This window comes from Podarcis muralis, chromosome 1 (assembly GCF_964188315.1).
Source record: "Podarcis muralis chromosome 1, rPodMur119.hap1.1, whole genome shotgun sequence".
In the NCBI taxonomy this organism is placed as follows: domain Eukaryota; kingdom Metazoa; phylum Chordata; class Lepidosauria; order Squamata; family Lacertidae; genus Podarcis; species Podarcis muralis.
In genome coordinates this window covers 84,948,833-84,969,152 of record NC_135655.1, presented here as the reverse complement: position 1 = coordinate 84,969,152, position 20,320 = coordinate 84,948,833, and the positions used below count along the sequence as shown (strand labels likewise).

The following is a 20,320-nucleotide window of genomic DNA, read 5'->3' as shown; positions in this document are numbered from 1 at the left end:
TTGCTTTGATGCAATGTCATCTAACCTCCCTGAAAACAAATCAGAATGAATGCTCAATAAACCTATCACCTGGAAGCACCCTGCCTCTAAGGGGCTTCCCCATTCTCTTCAAGAGAGTGGGCAAGTCCATGCAGACATCCCTCTTTTTTCTGTTTGCATGTTAATAGAAATGGGTGCATCAGATCAGATAGGTGTACCTATACAATGCTGGTGAGGAATCTGCAACTCTTGGCCCAACTTCGTGTGAGTGGCAAATGAGAAAAACAGGTGGAAAAGGACAAGGGGGAGGGGAGAGAAGTGGGTGGCAAAAAGACAGAAAGGGAGTAGCTGCACCCACTTCTGACTCCACTGTTGTCTGACAGATTACTCCCACGGGAATGTGACCCTCAAATGTGTCCATCAATAGAAAAAGGTTGGCCCTCCCCAGCTGTACAACTTAGAAATGACTGCACAATTTTTGCTAGGCTTACTTCCACTGAAAATGTTCATTGCCATTTTCTTCCCTTAGCAATTAACTTCTTCATCCATCTTTTGTTATTATAAAACCACTTTCTAGTTGCAGGTAATGAATTAGTAATAGTAACTCTCACTGGATTTTCCTGTAGAACTATTAGTTGTGGGGGAATAAAGAGGCTTGAACCTAGCTCAGATCATGGGTGGCCACCCACTCAAACTGTTCAGTATTTTAGCATTCAAACCTAAATCAGCAGAATGATGTGCTTGGCTGAATCAAGCTTTTCTCAAAACCTCACAAATGCTCCAAGATGGGGGTTACTGCACTGGCTGATCTACATCTCAGTATGTGCCATGCAGGAAAAAAAGATTCTTTGACACCTTAAAAACTAAAATATATTGTAGCGTAAGTTTTGATGGGCCAGAATCTACTTTGCCAGATGCATGTACAGATAGTATCTCTACTACCTGCAGCTCGACGATTCCTCAGTGAACAACAAATATTCTGAATACAGAGGAATTTCAGAGATGTGCATGCAGATCATTAAGCAGATCAACAGCTTTAATAATCATGAGCTACTTTTGTGCAAGGAGACGGTGTTTGTGTGTTCACAAGGACAGGATTTTAAAAGCATGTTACAAAGGGCTGACCGTGGCAACACCAGCTGCCACTTTACAGGCTCCATTTCACAAGGCAGTTTACACCAGGAAAATATAGTGCTGGAACTGGTCATTGTACAGTTTGTGCATGTCAGGAATGCATACATTTTAGCTAGTAAATTTTAGACAAATTCAGGGCTTCTAGCCATGATGGAGGCTATGCTCTGCCTCCAGTGTTAGAGGCCACATGCTTCTGAATACCAGTTGCTGGAAACTTCAGGAATGGAGTATTCTTGTCCTCAGGTCCTGCTTGCAGGTTTCCCACATGCATCTGGTGACCCACTGAGAGAACAGGATGCTAGACCAGATGGGCCATTGGCCTGGTCCAGCAGGCTCTTCTTATGGCAAAAGTGAAAACATGGCCTTCTCTATTTACTTTAAGAATTTGCTCCCTTGTGCCACTTATGAGGGTATCAAGGTATGAAAACCATCCCTATGTTGGGCAGGTTGCTGCTGCAATTCTGGAGCCAGATCTATGCTCACTTCTTATGGAAAGCAGAAATCCACCGAGCAGTGTAAGAAAACAGATGGTCCATCTCTTTTAGCATTCTCATGCACATCGTGTCCAGCCAAATGCCATGTCAGTCTCATAAGCAAAGGATAACATAATAGTCATTCTAGTCATGGTGGGATAAATAGTCAACAAATAGATGAATACAGTCCATGCCCTGTTTGCTCTAAGCATTCAGTGACTAGAAGTAAACTGCTTCTAATCATGGGTGTTCTATTTGCTTTCCAGGGAGCTTGGAATCAGACTTGAGTATGCAGAGCAATGGGGCCTTTTCTTATGGATTAAGTAGTTAAACAGAACAATAAATCTCTTGAATTACCATAATTTTCTTGCACGTTCCACACTTCTGCTTCATCTAAAATGCAAGTATGAGAAGCTATGCATCAGGGAAGCAGAGATGAGGATGGCCCTACCATACTATCATTTCTGCTGGTAAACAAACCACAATTGATGCTCTTGGTTCTCAGATTGCTCCAGGCAGGGATCAAGCACTGGCAGAATGCAAGCACGGTACACTATGGGAGGGCTTATCCACACTTACCTTTCCTCCGCTCTTTCCAGGCATGGTCCATGCTTTAAATCTTCATGTCCAAGCGCCCTTTCTCCCCACCCTTCTGGAGCTTTCCCCATGAAAACCTGCTCTTTAAAGCTCAATCAGAGCAAACAGCAATATGCCCAAAACCCAAGCTGATGTTTGTTCCCATTGAATGCTAAACTGTGGGTGAGGGGAAAGCTCCAGGGCAAAAAAAGAAAAAGGAAACAAATGCTCAGACACAGAGCTTTTAAGCACAGGCTTGTGCCTGGAAAGAGCAGGGCAAAGGGTAAGTGTGGATAAGCCCTGACTCAAGTCTGCATCTGATTGAATCAGAAGTTGCCATCACATTAAATGCAGACAGCATTTCTCAGTTACACCAGCCCTGCACAAACCATCTTGGACCAACCAGGTAGATGAGTGTCTGAGCTGGAATGATCAGCCTCTTTTATTTCTATAGATCAGGAACTGTCTGGGTTATTGACTCCCTCCTGGAAACCTTTTCCCAAGCCTTGACTCCAACTCCCCACCCAACCCATCGCTGCGCTTTCAGCTCACCTGCCGGCCAACACGGTTGTTGTGCAGTCTCATGCGAGAGTGGATGTCTCGGTAGGTCTCCCGGGAATCTAAGAAGTCCTTGGAAAATTTCTCCCCATAGTCCACATCGGGGCTGCAGCCCCCCCACTCCCAGGAGTCTTGCAGGCCTGGGGCCTCAGCTGGCATGTGTTCCAAGTGCACTCCATGCATCATCCCCTTGCCTCGGTTCATGGCCTCCAGCTGGAGACGGTGCAGCTTGAGGCGGAAAGCTTCCTCATCTCCACGGCGCTTCTGGTCACAGCCACATGCCTGCAGCTTGCCCAGGGAGCATGCATTGGAGACAGCATGTACCACCCCTGCGGCTGCAATGGCATAGGCAAAAGCACTCTCCCGGAAACCTGCAAGAAAGAGCACATTTCACTTAGTCACCATTGCAATGCTCACCACCCACATGAGATCCTCCGTTGCACTTGCACAGTACAGTTGTGTGAAGGCTTAACGGCTTGCCATGAGATTATTCCAGGGATGGCGAAACCTGAAAGGGATGGCCCTTCAGATTTTGCTTGGCTACATCTCCCTTCATCCCACACTGGCTGGGGTTGATGGGAGTTGGAGTCTAACAACACCTGGAATGTGATAGATTCCCCAGTCCTTGTTGTGGCCCCCTGCTGTCAGACACACATAGCAGGCATTCCAACAGGCATGGCCTTTTTCAAGTCACAGCAAAAATCACAGCACTTTACACCTTTGGCAATCCTATCCCCTCAAGTAACAGAGGTTTCAGGCAAGAGATTTTGGAGATAGGTGAAGGGTTAACCAGCCCCTCTTCAGCGCCTACCCTTTATCCAGCCCCACTCCCCAGCAGCTGCTTTTAACCAAGAAAAAGGCATTTGGAGACCTGATCATAGATCTTCCATATCACACTGTCTTTTGGCCCATAGGAAAACAACAAACTATGTTCCTTGATAAAGATGAGGCGGCAGTTCTGATCCCAGCCCCTCAGGACGACAGATAAGGGACTGGTGTCCTTTTATTTCAGACAGCTGCTCAGCTTCAAAGCTTAAGCACTGCCTGATTGTTCATCCCCTTGTCTGATGGCCTAAGGCCTGTGAATGCTATCTTGTCAAACAGTCCCTGTCGCCTCCATGGGTGATTAGCTCCTAGACCTCTATATGTGCACATTGGGAGAGGAGTGTTCTTTGGCTCCCGTACCACAACTCTTGCTTCACATCACATTAGGCCACACTTGTGAAATAGGTGAGTAGAGTTCACCTCCAGATGATTAAGGAAGAATGGGTTTGCAAACTGGAATAAATTTATTCCCCCAACCCCCAAGCCCACTTCACTTGTGTGATCAAGTGAGCTATTAAAATTTGTTCTGCCAGGGGCCAGGCTGGTGACTTTATAGACAGAGTCTGTACTAGGCAGCATGGGAGAAGGAGATACAGGGAAAACAGGATCTTGCCTTATTCCTCCTGACACGCTTATCTGAACATGGGGGTACAGGTGAGTCAGATCTGAACACAAGCTGTAGCTCCACACTTTCACTGTCCAAATCTGTAGCAATTTCTTGCTCTTGTCACCCGCTTCAGTCTCTGTTGAACGATGCACAATTCCTACTATGCTGAGGTTACTGGTCAATAGTCCTGAGTTATGACTACCCCATGGGCGTTAATGCTCTGGGGTGTACTGAGCCTCAGTCTCCACAACACAATCCTCTTCCCTCTGCTACAAGAGGTCTTTTACTGATCACCTGACCCAGATAGACAGGAGCAGTTACTGCTTTCCTCTCCTCTGCCAGGATTCAAGGGGGCAAAAGGCAAGACCTTGCAGCTAAGACCTCTTTGGCAGCCATGGTAGTTGCTGCCTTACATTTTCCAGAATGGAGTTCCACCCAACATTCTGGGCTTTGAGCCTGGAAAGCCCTAGAGACCACCATGCCAGGGTGAGAAGATCCTACTAAGGCCCACTGCGGCAATGGGCAAGGCAAAGAGCTTCCTGTTTAAACCAACCTATGAAAACTAGGTGCAGAGTACGTTGACTGCTATCTGGGCAATCCATATTTTAAAGCTGGTTCTAAATGTGTTTTGTTGTATTTTTAACTATTGTTTTTGATCACTTCGTATTTTATAACAACTTGGGGGAAAGGTAGAATATATATTAAATAAACAGGCAGACTAGGCCTATGCTTACTTATTACCTTACTTATTAGCAATTATTTCCCCTGTACACAATGGACCTCACTCCTAAGCTAAAAGAGTGCACAGGGGTGCAGTGTTAAGGTAGTTGTCCTTTAGTCTCCTGTGCTCTGGTGTCATACTATTGCTTGGATCTCAGGCTGCTGCCAGAGGCCAAACTTTGGGGCCAGGAGTTGTACTAGCTGACCTTGGAGATCCATTCAAACCCTCCAGTTACGAGCAATTTGAATGGGGAGGTGAGGATGGGAACTCTTAGGCACCATAGAGTCTCTCACCATTGCAAAGCTTGCCAGCTATAATTAGAGCACGTTTCTGGCTTTGGCTTTGTTTATACTCTCTGAGATGCGCTGGAGTCACGCAAGCTCCCACAGCACAAGCTGCAGGCTGCAATCCCCATAGCCCAGCATTGTTTCACTGTGCAGAGGGGAATTTCCAGAACTGAGTTTATCAATGAGAGAAGACAAACTCTGCTCAAAAGTCTGCTGCCAGGGAAGGTTTCATATTACAAGCAGTAACACACATGAACACACGCACACCCCGTGACAAAATATCCTATGCACGAAGGATTAAGTATGTGTGTTTTATGAAGTATGCAAGTACACATCAGATAGATAAGATTTGTGATTAAGTGTGTTTATGAGGAGTTGGTGGCTTTTATTTAGGACAATAGAAGCAGCCCATAAGCTGATTGCTATCTGGCCTAGTAAATCAGGCTAACCAGTTTCCTAACTATCCAGTATGTTGTTTTGGCTTAGACAGGCATTAATGAGAAGCCTTGGGATTTTAATTTGCACACATTTAGCTCTATTCATATATGCAAGTGAGCAATGACAACTCATCTGCCAGGAGAGGTAGCAATCCTATAAACACCCCAGTTTTTTAGCAAGACCCAGTGGAACCAGCCAAGAGGATTCCATAGGCCCCAATGACACCTGTTTGTTTAATGCAGGCTCCCCAACATTTTGGGAAGTCGGAGATGTATTTGTAAATCTAAGAAATCAAAATGGGCAACACAAAATACCCACTTCACAGAATAGAAACTGGCAATGCTTAGAAACACCCCCCTGCAAAAAAAACCACAGACAAAACACCTATACCCCACCAAAACAGGCAACATCTAGCCAACAAACAGCAACCATGCACCCTCTCACCAAATCTCCCAAAGTAAATATTAAAAAACCACTCAATTAAAAAACAAGAAGAGCAGAAAGCTGTGGCAGGTTCCAAGAGAGGTGTCTGAGGGTACTGTGGCACTCACAGACACTACATTAAGGGCCCCAGGTTTAATGTGTCAAAGGGGATTTTTCTGTCTGCAGCCTCTGCTCCCAGCTTTTCTCCCAGGTGGGCAACTGTGATTGCTAGTGTGGTATCATGACAGCCTCAAAGGCTGAGGAACCAATAGTGTTACCAAGGCAGCGCTGGGACCAACCACCACCACTGAACCAGGGATATCCTAGCATAAGATTCCAGAGATTCTGGGACCAAGAAGACAGAGATCCCTTAACTGGGAACTCCTGAGCTTGGACCAGAGACTGCATCACTGCCTAGGACCAGCATACTTACCTCCCAGGGGCCTCATACTATACACAGTTTGTGGGGAAACACAGGCAGCAAGTCTGGCATGATCTCCCATAGGGGCAGCAAAATGCAAGCTTCCAGGCCAAGAGCTGACCCTTTAAGGCCACGCACTTTTCGAGGCTGGGGTGGAACCCAGCATGGGGTTCCCCAACTGCCAAGGCATGAAAGGATTCATTACAGTCTCAGACACTGTTGGAACATGTTGCTCACTAGGAGCTCTCCTTGGTGCTGCTTTGCAACCTCCCACCCCCCCACTGGCCCCATGGACTCTTCTTCATGACCTGAACAGGACACCAAAGAAGAAACAACCCAGAGGCCAGAAGTGAGCACCAGGTTGCTTCCTCATTGAGCATTTAGTGTCAAATTGACATGCGTTGTTCACGCACATTCTGGAATTCTCTCATGTTTTCCCTAGTGCTGCTTCTGTCTTTTTTTTTCTTTTCTTTTTTTTTAATAAATTTTTATTAGTTTTCCATAAGTAAAAAAGAAACAAAACAAAAACATAAACATAAGCAAACAGAAAATCGACTTCCCCATACCACCCCTTTTCTGCATTCTTGTTTCAAGATTTTTCAGCAACCCTTTCGCAATAAACTTGTTATATATTTCATAAATTTAACTTCCATAAGTTATTAATACAACTGTAATTCTTTATCTCTTATTACCCTGAGCCCCTAATTTTCCAAATTGCAACAGTTTTTGAGATAAACTTTGAACTTGTTCCAGTCTTCATCCACCGCCTCTTTCCCCCGGTCTCGAATTCTGCCAGTCATCTCTGCCAGTCCCATATAATCTGTCTGATAATCTGATGCTCTTGCCACTCCTCTTCTGCCTGTTTTTGAGGCAGTATCTGATTATCAGATGGTGAACCTATCACAGTTCAGCACACATTCACTATAACCTTTGTAGCAGGTACCATTTTATAACGCCATTCTAGTGCTAAGACAACTTTCTGACTAATCCAGAACAAAGACCACCCTGCTTCAATTTTCATCATGGCTATCTCAATTAGAATTCCCAAACCTATGCAGGTAAGCTCCACTGGGTTTGCTGGAGTTGCTCACAAGAAAGTATACAGAGGTGATGTTTATTTTTTCAGTAGTAAAACAGACCAGTACGGTTTTTGGGGTTTTTTGGAAAGCAAGTGAAAGTAATTGCTTTCTCATTTTGCTAGATATACACATGGCAACAGCCTACCAACAAGTTTTTAGACAATGGGGGGGGGGCGGTGAGTTCCTTCCCAAGTCAAACAACCAAGCAAAAAATGAGTAAGTAATGACATTTAGTTTTAGCAAATAAAATACTGTTCTTTCTAATTGCTTTAGACCTATATAGAAAAGGGGAGAAACACTATAAAAAGCCAGGAAATGTAAGAAGGAACAGAAGTAGGATAGAAGACTGCGGCAACTGGGGGAGATATTGGGAGGCTACCAAAAATGAGGTTGGGGCCACATGTTGTCCACCTATGGCTTAAAATGAAAGAGTGCTATAGCACTAGAACTCTAATTTAGAAAACAGAGGGCAAGAACCCTTTCTGGTCACCACCATTTTATCAACCTGCATTCTTTCTTAGAAACTTCAAAACAATCCATAACAAACATTTTTTTTTTACATTTCACAAAAAGCAAAGAGCAATCATGCTTAAATGAATAAACTGCTAGCATTCAATAAATTGATTTTATTTTAAATCATGGCTTACAACTTGTTTTCTAAGTGGCCACCCAGCAAATTTGACCTTCCTTTCCCCCATTATGGCAGCTATGAAATGCTCACTGGTATTGATGGAACATAGCAGAATATACAAGAAAAACCTGTCTGGAAGCAGCCCTCATTCTGCATCCAAATATTCCTAGCTCCCACCATCATGCTCCCTCCTGCCCTCTCTCGGGTTTCTCTATCTCTGTTCCCAGCTACAGCTTCCTAAATTTCTGGGCTTCAGTTTATGTCCAAACTTTCTAATTTCAGCATTTACTGTCCTGCCTATTCCACCATCCTTGAGCTGTGAATTATTTTCCTTTCCTTTTGATTGAATTATCTGAACTAGGCATGTGACACAGTTCTCTACTGAAGCTATGCAGGTCTGGTCCTGTAAGCTGCCTGGATGGGAAACTTTCTCTGAACCATATGCAAGTCTTTCCCAAGAGCTCTGGGAGAAGGAAATAAATATTTGCTATCAACAGTAGGCTAGGACCTCTCAGTCCCAGAAGCCCAAACACAACATTGTTATTTATTTAACTATTAAACCAGGATTTTCATCCCATCCAAGGAAAGGAAGTGCAGAGAGCAAGTGCTGTAGTTGTGGGATGATAGGTGCTCAGCATGTTGTTCAAAGGCTGCCACAGAAAGTATTGCACAAACGATGATCAAAGAGGCCATGGAGTGGTTTGAACAAAAAACAAAAGGGAATATCAAAGTAAATGTGGAAGGGGGGAGGTTTTGCATTCTCTCAGCAAAGGCAAGGTGAAAACCACCTATGTCGAAACTGAGGAAGTTAACTGAAGGGTAGTGATCTTTATTAGCTTCTTTGGGAATACTTATTGCAATGCATACAGGATTGTTGGTGTTTTACGTGTGACACATTCTGCTATTATTACTACTGAACATTGATACGCAATGATTATTGCAATGATTATTTGTTACTAAACAAACCCTATAAAAGTTATCTCACGAACAAAATTATACACTGGGAGAATTGTGATCAGATCACAGTAGTTTTGAGGTTACTGCCAGGAGAGGGTGTGATTAGTTTCAGGGCTATAGTTCTAGCTATAGTCAGCAAACAACCCTAAAAAAAACACTTTTGGACAGGACAATAGTCAAGGCCAGAATTAAAAGCAAGGAGTGTTATTCCTTTCACAACAGCTACCCTACATTGTAGCTCAGTGGGCAAGAAGCCCGCATGAACAGGTCCTCTAGAACGAGAGGTCAAGTCCCACAGTGGTCCAAAGGTTGCACATATGATGTATACAAAGCACTTCTGTTGGTTTCAGTGTGAAAGAAACAAGCATTTTGGAAGGGAATGGAACAGGGGACAAAGAGACAGGGAAGAATGAACACATCAGCGGCAATGCACGGTAAAGAGACAGTATAAATTCAGTGGGAAAGAGTAAAACAATGGGAAACAGAAGCAGGTGAGTTTGTCCCTCATACTTCTAAAATGGAAACGTAGTGACTACAAGCCACTAAAGTCCATCTTTGGGCAACCTGTTGGCAACAATAAGTTTAGATGGGAAGAGGAGACAAAATGTTCAGGTGGAGCTGCAGCACAGGACATACTGTCTCCTCCTGCTGCATGTCCCATCCTGAAGATGTCTGAAATGCAGAATTGCTGAGAAGTGCAGCTTACCTATCAGCTGACCAACAGGAAACAGAGACAGGCAGTTGAAACAGTCATCGCTTTTATTGAGCAGCATCAACAGTGGAGGGAGTTCTGATAACATCTCATAAACATGGTTTTTTTTATTTGCGCAGGACCTCCATGCCTCTTGAGGACTAGATGGCTGGCAGGCAGCCCAGCAGCAGAGAGCAGCTTCCCCCACCACTAAACCTCCACACTGGGTACGTCTGGCACCTGCTACAATCCTGTCTGCAGCCCACTTCCAAGAGACAGGAAGTCCGGGGGTGAAAAAAAGGTGGAAACCCCACACTGGAACAGCCAATTCCCCACAGGTCACTGCTGATATAGGCCTTGCTTGTGGTCTACACAGCATGCTGGGCATCGGTTGCAGAAACATCTTTGCCTCTGGGAGTGTAGAAGGACCATCTCCACAGAGGTGGAGATAGTATCTAAGAAGGAGCAACAGCTGCCAAGAAGCAATTCCTGTGACTGGGTGTCCATGGGCAGCTGGCACATTAAAGTTGCCAGCCATCCAGTCCCACTCCCCACTCTCCTATCAGCAGTTCCCCCGATGTCACCTCTCGGGAAATATAATGCAATCCCTGAGACAATAGTCATCTATCCTGTGCAGGAAGCTGCCGTGGAGCTCTGTCTCTGGCTAAAGTTTGTTCTGCTTCGTGTATCCCCAAGTCGGCTCCTACAAAAAAAAAAGTGTCATTAGTGTTTGGGTGGAGTGGAGGGGTCAGTGTTCACTAAACGTGGTTGTGTTTCCTATAGCTTTTCTCGGGGCATTGCAGGAACTGACCTACAGAGAGAGGAGGGTTGTGGTCTGCAAAAACTCCCTGGCCTGCAGAGTGCATTATTGCCCTGTGTGGGAGACACAGCCACAACCTTTCAGAGCAAGAGTGGGCTGTTTGAGCCACATTGCAAAGGGAGACTTTGTGCTCCTGGGTGCTTTTGAGTGTTCAGGACTTCTTGGGCTGCTCAAGGGAGAGGGGTATATAGGATATTCAGGAGTCATACTCTGAAGCATAGGTGCCACTTTCCTGACCAAGGTCTTGTCTTGCTTACCTTGCTCTGTTCCTGCAGCCCCGAATGCAGCCTGGGTTTAACAGTTCATCTCTGCAGGAGGAGGACCTGTAACGTTCTGAGGGAGGACAAGTGTCATCATTTGCTCTTTTCATATTTGTCGTTGCCTTGGCTGTTTGTGCAAAAGTGCTCCCCTTAAGAACACAAGAAGCACCTGCTGGATCAGGCCAATGGCGCATCTAGTCAAGCATCCTGTACTCCCAGTGCCTGTGGAAAATCTCCACCAAGTTCTCACTTGGGTAACTGCAATCTTCTAGACATGGGGGCAGACTGATGTAGCCCCATGATACAACATCACGTACATGCCATGCAGCTTAATATACAAGTTGAATTCCTTTACATGTATACTCCTGTGCATGATTTGCTCCCAAATGAATCACAATCCTATCCTCCAGTACATTTTCACAGGGTGGGCATATAGAGCATAAGCGTCATTACAACATGGTGGAACCAACTTTTGAGGGAGCTCAGAACCAGGTCTCAGCTTCACATATCTTCTCATGCCTGTTTGGCCCAATGTTTGCTCCTTACGCCTGCATTTTGTATTGCAAGCGCAAAATGGCATAACTGCATAGGCATAGCACTGTCATCTGCCAGCACAGCAGAATTTAGACCAAACTGCACATGTCTCTTTCATAGAATACAGCAGGCCATCTGCCACCATCCCGTTTCCAACAGATCCTCACTTTGCAATGGGCTGTAAAGGAGCTTCACCAACATGAACAGCCTGCTAGGAGAGGCTGTTTTTGCAAGTGTCTTTTGTCTGCTAAATATGTAGGTAAGGAAATTCATACTGTGAAATCTTGTTGACACAACGTACGACAATTACAAGAGAATATAATACTGCTGGAAGTTCCCACAGAGCTACAAAAATGCAGAGGAAAAACTACACACCCATAGCTGCATAAATCCTGCAAAATAATGAGATGTTGCTATATGATAAAGTTTTGAGCACGCAAAGGTAAATCTGATTTTCTGTTCCTCTACAACTAATTGCTAAAACGTCTCTCCAATGGAGTTCCTCTTGGTATACACAGCATCTGAACTGACTGCAGTGTGCCCTAGTAACAGAGGGCTCCTCAGTTAGTTCCAGGTTCCTCCGGCAATGTCAAAACTTGGATGATTTCCTGCCCAGGGTGCAGGGAGAGTCTGCCATGTCCCAAGTGCTGCTGCCTACTGCTTCTCCCTTCCCAACTCCTCCAAAGGCTATGCAGCCAGCCAGTTGAAACATGCCTCCCTTTCCCTCTCCTCTGCCCCATCTCCCTCGTTCCCTAATTAAACTGCAGGTGAACCCGCCAGGGACTGGCAACACGCCAGACCTTGAGCTCTCTGCTGCGGATCTTAACTTGCCTCCCTCCATCTTCCAAAGCAGCCCCTGAGACCTTGATCGCTCTAGCTGCAGAGGGAGGTAAGAGACAGCCTCCTCTTTGCAGGACTTCCTAGGTGGAATTCAGTGTCGCTCTTCCAATTTTTCCATCTGCAAAATTGTTCCCCTCTCCCCCCTCAGCATGCCCTTTCTCCAAGCCAATTTCAGGGGCACTGGGGGCATGCAGGGGGAGGGGAGAGTCCCATTATGCTTAGGTGAATCCCACCCACTGTTAACTATACAGTGGTACCTCGGGTTAAGAACTTAATTCGTTCTGGAGGTCTGTTCTTAACCTGAAACTGTTCTTAACCTGAGGTACCACTTTAGTTAATGGGGTCTCCCGCTGCAGCCACGCCGCCACCACACGATTTCTGTTCTCATCCTGAAGCAAAGTTCTTTTTTTCCCCCCATAATTTTTTTACTGAAGCAAAGTTCTTAACCTGAGGTACTATTTCTAGGTTAGTGGAGTCTGTAACCGAAGTGTCTGTAACCTGAAGCGTCTGTAACCTGAGGTGCCACTGTATATGCTTAAACACTGCCAATGGTCAATTTCTTTTGCATCATAACAAACTTGAGATATATGTAGGTCATAATCAACCCATTTTACAGATAAGGCATTGAGGCTGAGAACCAGTGAATTCTGGATCCATGGCTAGGCAGAAGTTTTAGCATTATAAGACTGCAAAAGAGCTCAGGGGGGGAATAGCCTAACAATGAGAATCAAGGACAAGCCCTGTGCTGAAACATATTTTGGGAGCCCCTCAGCTCAGCCTAATAGCTCTCTTTTTGACCTGACAGTTTTAACAAAGATGGACACAGACAAATGACACCCCCTCCTGACACAAAGGTGGGTTTGCATGTGAAAATGAGGTGCTAACAAGATATATACAAGTGGGTTGTGCATATTCTATGGTTCCATTGTCTTGTGTGAAGATACATTTGTAAGTGTGACTCACTTGCGCATCCTTTTACACTTGCTTCCATGCCACACAGGAAAGGTCTCATAAGCACACATTGCATGTCACAAACTCTTCCATTCTACCCTGTCCTATCCTTGTGCCTCCCAGAAAGCATTGTGATTGTCAGTGCACTGGCTTTATCACCAACTTCCACAGCTACACTGGGCTTAGAAAGATAGCCACTGCTCCTAAGTCGTGTGGTAACAGCCACCATGTCCTGATTTTCAGAGAATTTTGAGGGACCCTAATCCCATTTGCAGGCAGCTGGTGGGCACTTTGGGAAGATTCAGAATTTAGGATGTTGCAGAGAAGGCCTTGGTTGGCTGGGATCCTGCTCTGTAGAGAGTAATGTAACATTTAAACTGGCACTGGCAAGAGCCCAAGGAATCAAGGAACTATTAAACAGATTCTCTGGACAGGATTTAATAGCAGTAATGTTTTAAGTACCTTAATCAGATAGAAGTATAGCTGGGAGCTGGAAATTGTTAGTTTCTTATGAGAAAAGGTAGAAATGTTAAGAGGAGGAGAATTAATCATAAGCTCCCCCAGGCTGGGGAAAAGGAAGAAAGCAATAGGAGGATTATTCATCTCTTCATGGGCTTCCTAAAAACAAACATTATACAGTTGAATAACTGACAAATCTAAGGTAGATAGGGAGAAAGAGCAGAATATTTTGACTGATCTTCCTGTCCTCTACTCCCACATACGAGGGAATCCATTCTATCACTATCCTGACTAAGCTTGTGTCAAACTCATGTCCAGCTAATGATCTTCAACATCATGCTGCAGAACATGCCAAGTGATGTGCACCAAAAGACATAGAACTTGAGGGACCCTCTAGACTGGTGGTTTTCTGCAACATACCATTGGCACAATAACAGTACATTAGTGGTAGATTCATCTCTTTCTTTCTCTTTGGAGATGACTCGTAGCTGAGTAAGATTGTCTTTCATGAAAACAGTCTTAACAGTGAGTCCGTGACTGTGGAAGTCAATTCAGGATCCACACGTCTTTCCACTGTGGGGACATAGGTTTCTGTGCGAGAGTTGATCACCGTGTGGGATTGCCAAAAGTGCCTTCCTCTTAGCTCGTTTCTCCTTTTCGCCCTAAGTTCGTGTTTCTTCAAAGTCCACGACACCTTTGGTAAAGGCTGTTCTCCAATTGAAGCGCAGAGTGTTTGAGGACCGGGACATTAACAGAGAAACCAAAATGCTCGTTTAGAAAGCCATTGTACTACCAACTTTACTGTACACTTGCAAAACATGGACCACTTATAAATAGCATCTCCAGCTCCTCGAAAGATTCCATCAACGGTGTCTCCCAAAAATTGTACACATCACTTGGAAAGACAGGCGAACTAATGTCAGTGTACTGAAAGAAGCAAAGATCACCAGTGTCAAAGCAATGATTCTTCAACCTTAACTTCGTTGGTAGATTCATACTGGTTTGTTCACACACCATTCGGCTTTATTAGTTGTTCTGAGATGCTTCCCCAATATGATTGCACTGCTGCTGTCTGGAGGGGAACTTTCTTAACATTACAGACCCGAGAGCTGCCAAAACTTTCCAAGCTGTGACTCTCCAGGCTGGAAGAATCTGGCTAAATTTCATTGGGACCACATGGTCCTCTTGCTGACAATAGCATCTGAGGTCAGAATGCAACTATACTTTATTCCTTGCCCCCCAAACATTGGAATGTAAAAGGTTAGCTATATGCTACATGCAAATGTGTACCATTTAAAAGAAGAAAGAAAGAAAAAGAAGGCAGGCTGAGGGAAGTGGAATTTAGAATGGAGAAATGGTAGGAAGAGGGAATGCTTAACCCTTGCTCTGTCCACCATGTCTCCTCCACAGATCATACTTAGAGGCTCAGGGTTGGCCCAATACATTTTGGCACCTGAGGCAGACCCCAAAATGGTGCATCCCTTCCCAACAGGGAAAAAGAGGTAGGGGAGGATCTACATCAGGAACAAAGGGGGAAAGAAAGACTAACATTGGGATCTGCTGCCTCAGTGGATTCTGCCACCTGAGGCAGTCGCTTCACCTTGCCTCATGGGTGGACCAGCCCTGCAGATGCTTCATTGAGCACCCCCACCCCCTTTGGGGGTTATCGAAGGAAGGAAGGGAGGGAGGGAGGGAGGAAGGAAGGAGAAAGAGAGAGAGAGAGACTTCTGTCCAGAAGTAGTATGCATAATGACAGGTTGAATTAAGGAAATGCTTGGCATAAATAGAAGTTGGGGGATCCAGGAAGCAATGCATTAAGAATGGCAAAAAAATCTATATTTCCATGATGTGCAGTATGCAGTGTATCAGCTTCTATTGTGATTTTTCTGCAACAGTTTACCAGGGAGAAATAATAATCAAGATGCACCCTTATTTTATTGGATCTGGCAAGACACAAGCACTTATATCAAGCATCTTTGTTCCCACACTACAAAACTGCTTCACATCTACCTTCTACCAAGTCTTCGGAAGGTCTTGTTACCAGAACATGGGCATCCATCCAGTTCAGTCCACCTAGCTGAGCCAGGGTTGGAAGGAGGCAGGTTTTCTGCAGCCAGTTCTTCAGCCTTGAGAGACTGATGGGGCTTTCTCTCTCCCTCCCTCTCTTTTTCTCTCTCACTTGGTTGGAAGAGATGATGATGCGTAAAAGATCAGGGACTGGTATAGGGAGGAATGGAGTGATCTACAAATTATTTAAAGTGAGGAGCACGCATGGCTGAGCTGATGGCAGCGGAAGTGGGAAGAGGCATGAAAGATTCAAGGGATCTGTCACTTTAGGTTACCAAGAACCATCCTCGTAAGCAACAGAAATTCCCAGGTGAGACGCAGCGAGACACAATTCACCCTCACCCTTACAAGCAGCATTAATGCAGGTGACAAGGGACTCGTGTATCTGCCCCTTGCCATCACTCTGCACACGCACATCCTTGTCAAGGTCCAGGGAACGTTATGGAATTCCCCTCAAACAGGCTCTATTTCGATCGAGGAGTCAAATTCTTGTTCCACAATTCAGGCAAAAGCAACAGAAAAGGGCAAAAACCTAGTAGCTTTGTATGGTCCTGATCATTGGGAGGAATGGCTTCATAAGCTTTCTGGAGGGCAGTGGTACTGGACAATGGAGGGTAAAGCAGAATAGAGGATGCTGCCCAGCTTTTACAACAGACTGGGGCAGGGCCTGCACAGCCACAATGGATTAGAGAATTTACAGCACAAGCCTATAGCAAATTTAGGGACGCGGGTGGCGCTGTGGGTAAAAGCCTCAGCGCCTAGGGCTTGCCAATCGAAAGGTCGGCAGTTCGAATCCCCACGGCGGGGTGCGCTCCCGTTGCTCGGTCCCAGCGCCTGCCAACCTAGCAGTTCGAAAGCACTCCCGGGTGCAAGTAGATAAATAGGGACCGCAAACTAGCGGGAAGGTAAACGGCGTTTCCGTGTGCGGCTCTGGCTCGCCAGAGCAGCGATGTCACGCTGGCCACGTGACCCGGAAGTGTCTCCGGACAGCGCTGGCCCCCGGCCTCTTGAGTGAGATGGGCGCACAACCCTAGAGTCTGTCAAGACTGGCCCGTACGGGCAGGGGTACCTTTACTTTTAAGCCCAACAGGCCTTGAGCCCAGATAAATGTGTATAGGGTTAGTCTTCAGCTGACAGTCGTTCCTTCTCTTGAGAGAAAGCGGGGAATTGGAGGGGGGGTATTCAGGGATAGGGATCCCTAAGGGACAAGTATCAGAACCTGCAGAAATGTAACATTGCCAGGATTCCTTGGGGGAAGCCATGACAGTTCAGAACCAATCTACTATATCAGGCATGTCCAACTCCCAAGAGACTGTGATCTAATCCCAGTATCCTGTGATCTGCCAGGATCCTCTGGGGATCTACTGGTAGATAGCGATCTACTGGTTGGACATCCCTATACTATATATTTTGGAAAGTGGTTTGTCTGTTTGTTTTCTATGCATTGGACACCTCTTGAGATATTGCCACCAAACAAGTTGGAACAAGTGTTTCAGAGGTGGAGGTAGAGGCTCACTGTTGATGTTTGGGTGCTGGTTGCCATTTTGAATCAAATGGTGGACCTAAACATGATTTCCGTGTGGCATACTTTTGGCCGCATCTCAAGACAACGTTGCCAAACTCGGGATGAGGCTTCCTGAGGTGGGGTTCATGCCAATGTTTGGATGCCAAGCACCATTTTGAATCAAGACACGGCAAGCACACAGCAAACAAAGTCTCCCTCCTTTGGGTGATTAGTGTCAACAGTGTGCATGCAAAGCAAATAGTCCTTCTGCACTCCTTTTAATCCTGGATTCTCAAACTATGCATAATATTATGCAGCAGTAAGTTCCACCCACTAGTGAAAGCCTGTGTGTGGAAATTGTTTCATTCAGTTAGTAGCGAAATATTTCCTTAGGGCTTTCCATTTGATAACAATCTGAAATTCCTAAGGTCTTCTTACCTTTGTCCTCTGCTATGCAATATTCTGAACAAAGCTTTCATATTGCTTTGTAGCTAAGAATGGGTTTGGTATGTCTTGAGGCTAAAGAAAGTGCTGAACACCTCTAGGCTTCTATGATTCATCTCATCCCCCTCCATATAGCTCTACCAATCAGCTAGAGTTAGGCAGGGCCACTGCTCCTCAAAACTGTCACAAGCACATTGAAGCTTGCTGTGGGATAACAGGATTCTGGTTTATTCAAGTGCCTTCTAGCAGCTGGGATTCTTGCAAAGAATGCTGAACCTTGATGAAATCCAGCAAGGCAGGTTCAGAAACAGAAGAACATCCACAAGACCAATTCAGTTTAATGTAAACAGATAGTTCCCAAGAACACACACTTGAATTGTAAATCCGACCACTAAATTGTAGTAAAACAAACAAACAGATGTCAGCCCACCTCTGTCCAAATCTAAATGATTCTTTTTCAATGTGATCAAACTATCAGATTTCCATTTCACAATAAAGCACATGTGGAAACCTCTGTATCACAGGTGTTCATGAGCTTGCCTTAAAACCCAGGAACACGGTACCAGATTCAACAAATCCCCATTCCATCATTTCTTTCATTGCTCTCAGATTTTTAGCCAGCCAAGCGCCCACAAGGATGTGATCATTTTTGCCTGCTCAGAGCTTTCACAGAGCCAATGGCAGGAAGAGAACTCTAACCTCTGCTGAAGATGATGCTTTCATAGGGGATCTTGTTCTTGGTCTCCAGGCTCGAGCAATTCCAGCGCTGATCGCGGAACTGGTGTTGGCACTCGTGGATGGCGATCTGGATGCCTTGAATGGCAGAAGCCGTCACGTCAGGATTCCGCACGCACACCTCCAGTTGTCGCCGTGTCAGACCAGGCAAGGTCAGGCACACTGTGTTGGCATTAAGCACAGGTTCCAATGGCAACTTCAGGCCCAGAATCTCGTTGGATAAGGAGCTAGGAAGAAAACAGGCAAGTCAGTGGTGCCATCACCACATACACCAAAGTGACCTTAAAAGCTAACATTTTTTCTTAGAAAGCAAATGTCAAGATCCAGGATGGGCAACACCCACTGCTGCAACTATCTCTGGGGCTGATACTGCAAACTACAGAGGAAAAAAGGAAACCTTTTAGCAAGGGAAACTTTGCAATCTCCCTTGAAAGCTGCTTCCAAATCGTAATTGTTCTTAGAGCTAGAACATCCCAGGTTGAAGCTACACAAGTATGTTCAATTTGTATTTCACTAGCCAAACTGCTTCCATGTTGGTTATGAAGTTTCCAGTGTATAGTGTATTTTTTATGGAAAATACCCTACTGAACTACCTTGTTTTGTATTTGCATTCTATAAACAGACTCTTCCTTGCCCCTTATGAATATTCTTTTACCCTTTTTAGAAAGGAATCCTTACAAAATGAACGGAAGAAAGTAATCCATATAAGTTTCTACCTTTTTGAGACAAAGGGCACGATTCATCTAAGTTGTTGCATGTGTGTAATGAGACCTGTTCCTGCAATGGGACCCCCCCCCTCACCCCACCCCCAATGCCCTAAATTAGCAAATGGTGGGAAAGTGCCATTATGTGAGTGGACCTCATTCTCCAGAAGCATACCCCACTTAGCACTATGCTGAATTCCAGACAAGTACCCTGGGTCAATATAGAAAGGGCTACAAAGAGAGTTAAAACACATAATTTAAAGTCTTTACTTCTTAACTTCCATAAGCAAATTGAACAAGTCCACCATCACCACTGGAAGCCTTGCACAGCCCCCCAGTTTTGAAGTTTTGTTATCATGAAGGCTAGATAACTACGTATTTACCTCTTTTTTAAAAAGAAAGCTGAATTTATCTAAAGACCAGATTCCCAAACCACTTGTGTTGAATGTTGTTGGCAATTATCCATTAGGTTATTGTCCAAATGCTAAGGTCTACATCAGAATTTTCAGGCTTAATTTGCCCATAATTTGCCATATTCACACAATATGTGATGAGTAAAAAAACGGCAGCATAAATATTAAACAAAGAGTTATAAATATTATACAGCAAGCTACTATTTCTTATTAAAAGTCCAGACAAATAAAAATGTTTGTGCCTGGGAGCAGACTGAAAGCAAATTTGGCACCAGGTGAGTGTCTCAGGGACATTTCCATATTGCACAGAAGGGAATCTTATTAGATGTCTGTATCAGGCAGAACTTTCATTTATGCTCTTCTAATTTGGTGACTTGGATGTTTAATAGCTACAGATGTTTCAGATAGCTCAGTCAGTAAAGCATGAGGCTTTTAATCTCAGCATTGTGGGTTTGCACCCCATACTGGGCAAAAGATTCCTGCATTGAAGGGGGTTGGACTAGATGACCCTCGTGGTCCCTTCCAATTCTGTGATTCTATGAACTGGAAGGTGTTCCCTCAGAATTGTCCATGATCTCTGCATTTTGGACTGTATTTATTTCTTTAAAATATTTCTATATTGCCTTCCATTAAAATAACATCAAGATGGTGTGCAATAAAATAATTCCATGCAAATTCATTTAGTTGTGTTTTTAGATCCCCCACCCCATTGGATGTCCTTATCTGGTTTTTATGTAAGTTGCTTTGGGTCCCTCTGTGAGAAAAGTGACAAACAAATATAATAAATCA

General features: G+C 44.8%; 1 protein-coding gene across 1 annotated transcript in view; it reads right to left on the bottom strand.

Moving 5' to 3' along the window:
• WNT10A (Wnt family member 10A) overlaps positions 1-20,320 on the bottom strand; it is a 44,993-nt gene that overhangs the window by 12,026 nt on the left and 12,647 nt on the right. The window contains exons 2-3 of the mRNA XM_028741797.2: positions 18,379-18,641; positions 2,715-3,091 (exon numbers count right to left, since the gene is read on the bottom strand). Coding sequence (XP_028597630.1) covers positions 2,715-3,091; positions 18,379-18,641 — 640 coding nt within the window. The remainder of the gene's footprint in view (positions 1-2,714; positions 3,092-18,378; positions 18,642-20,320) is intronic.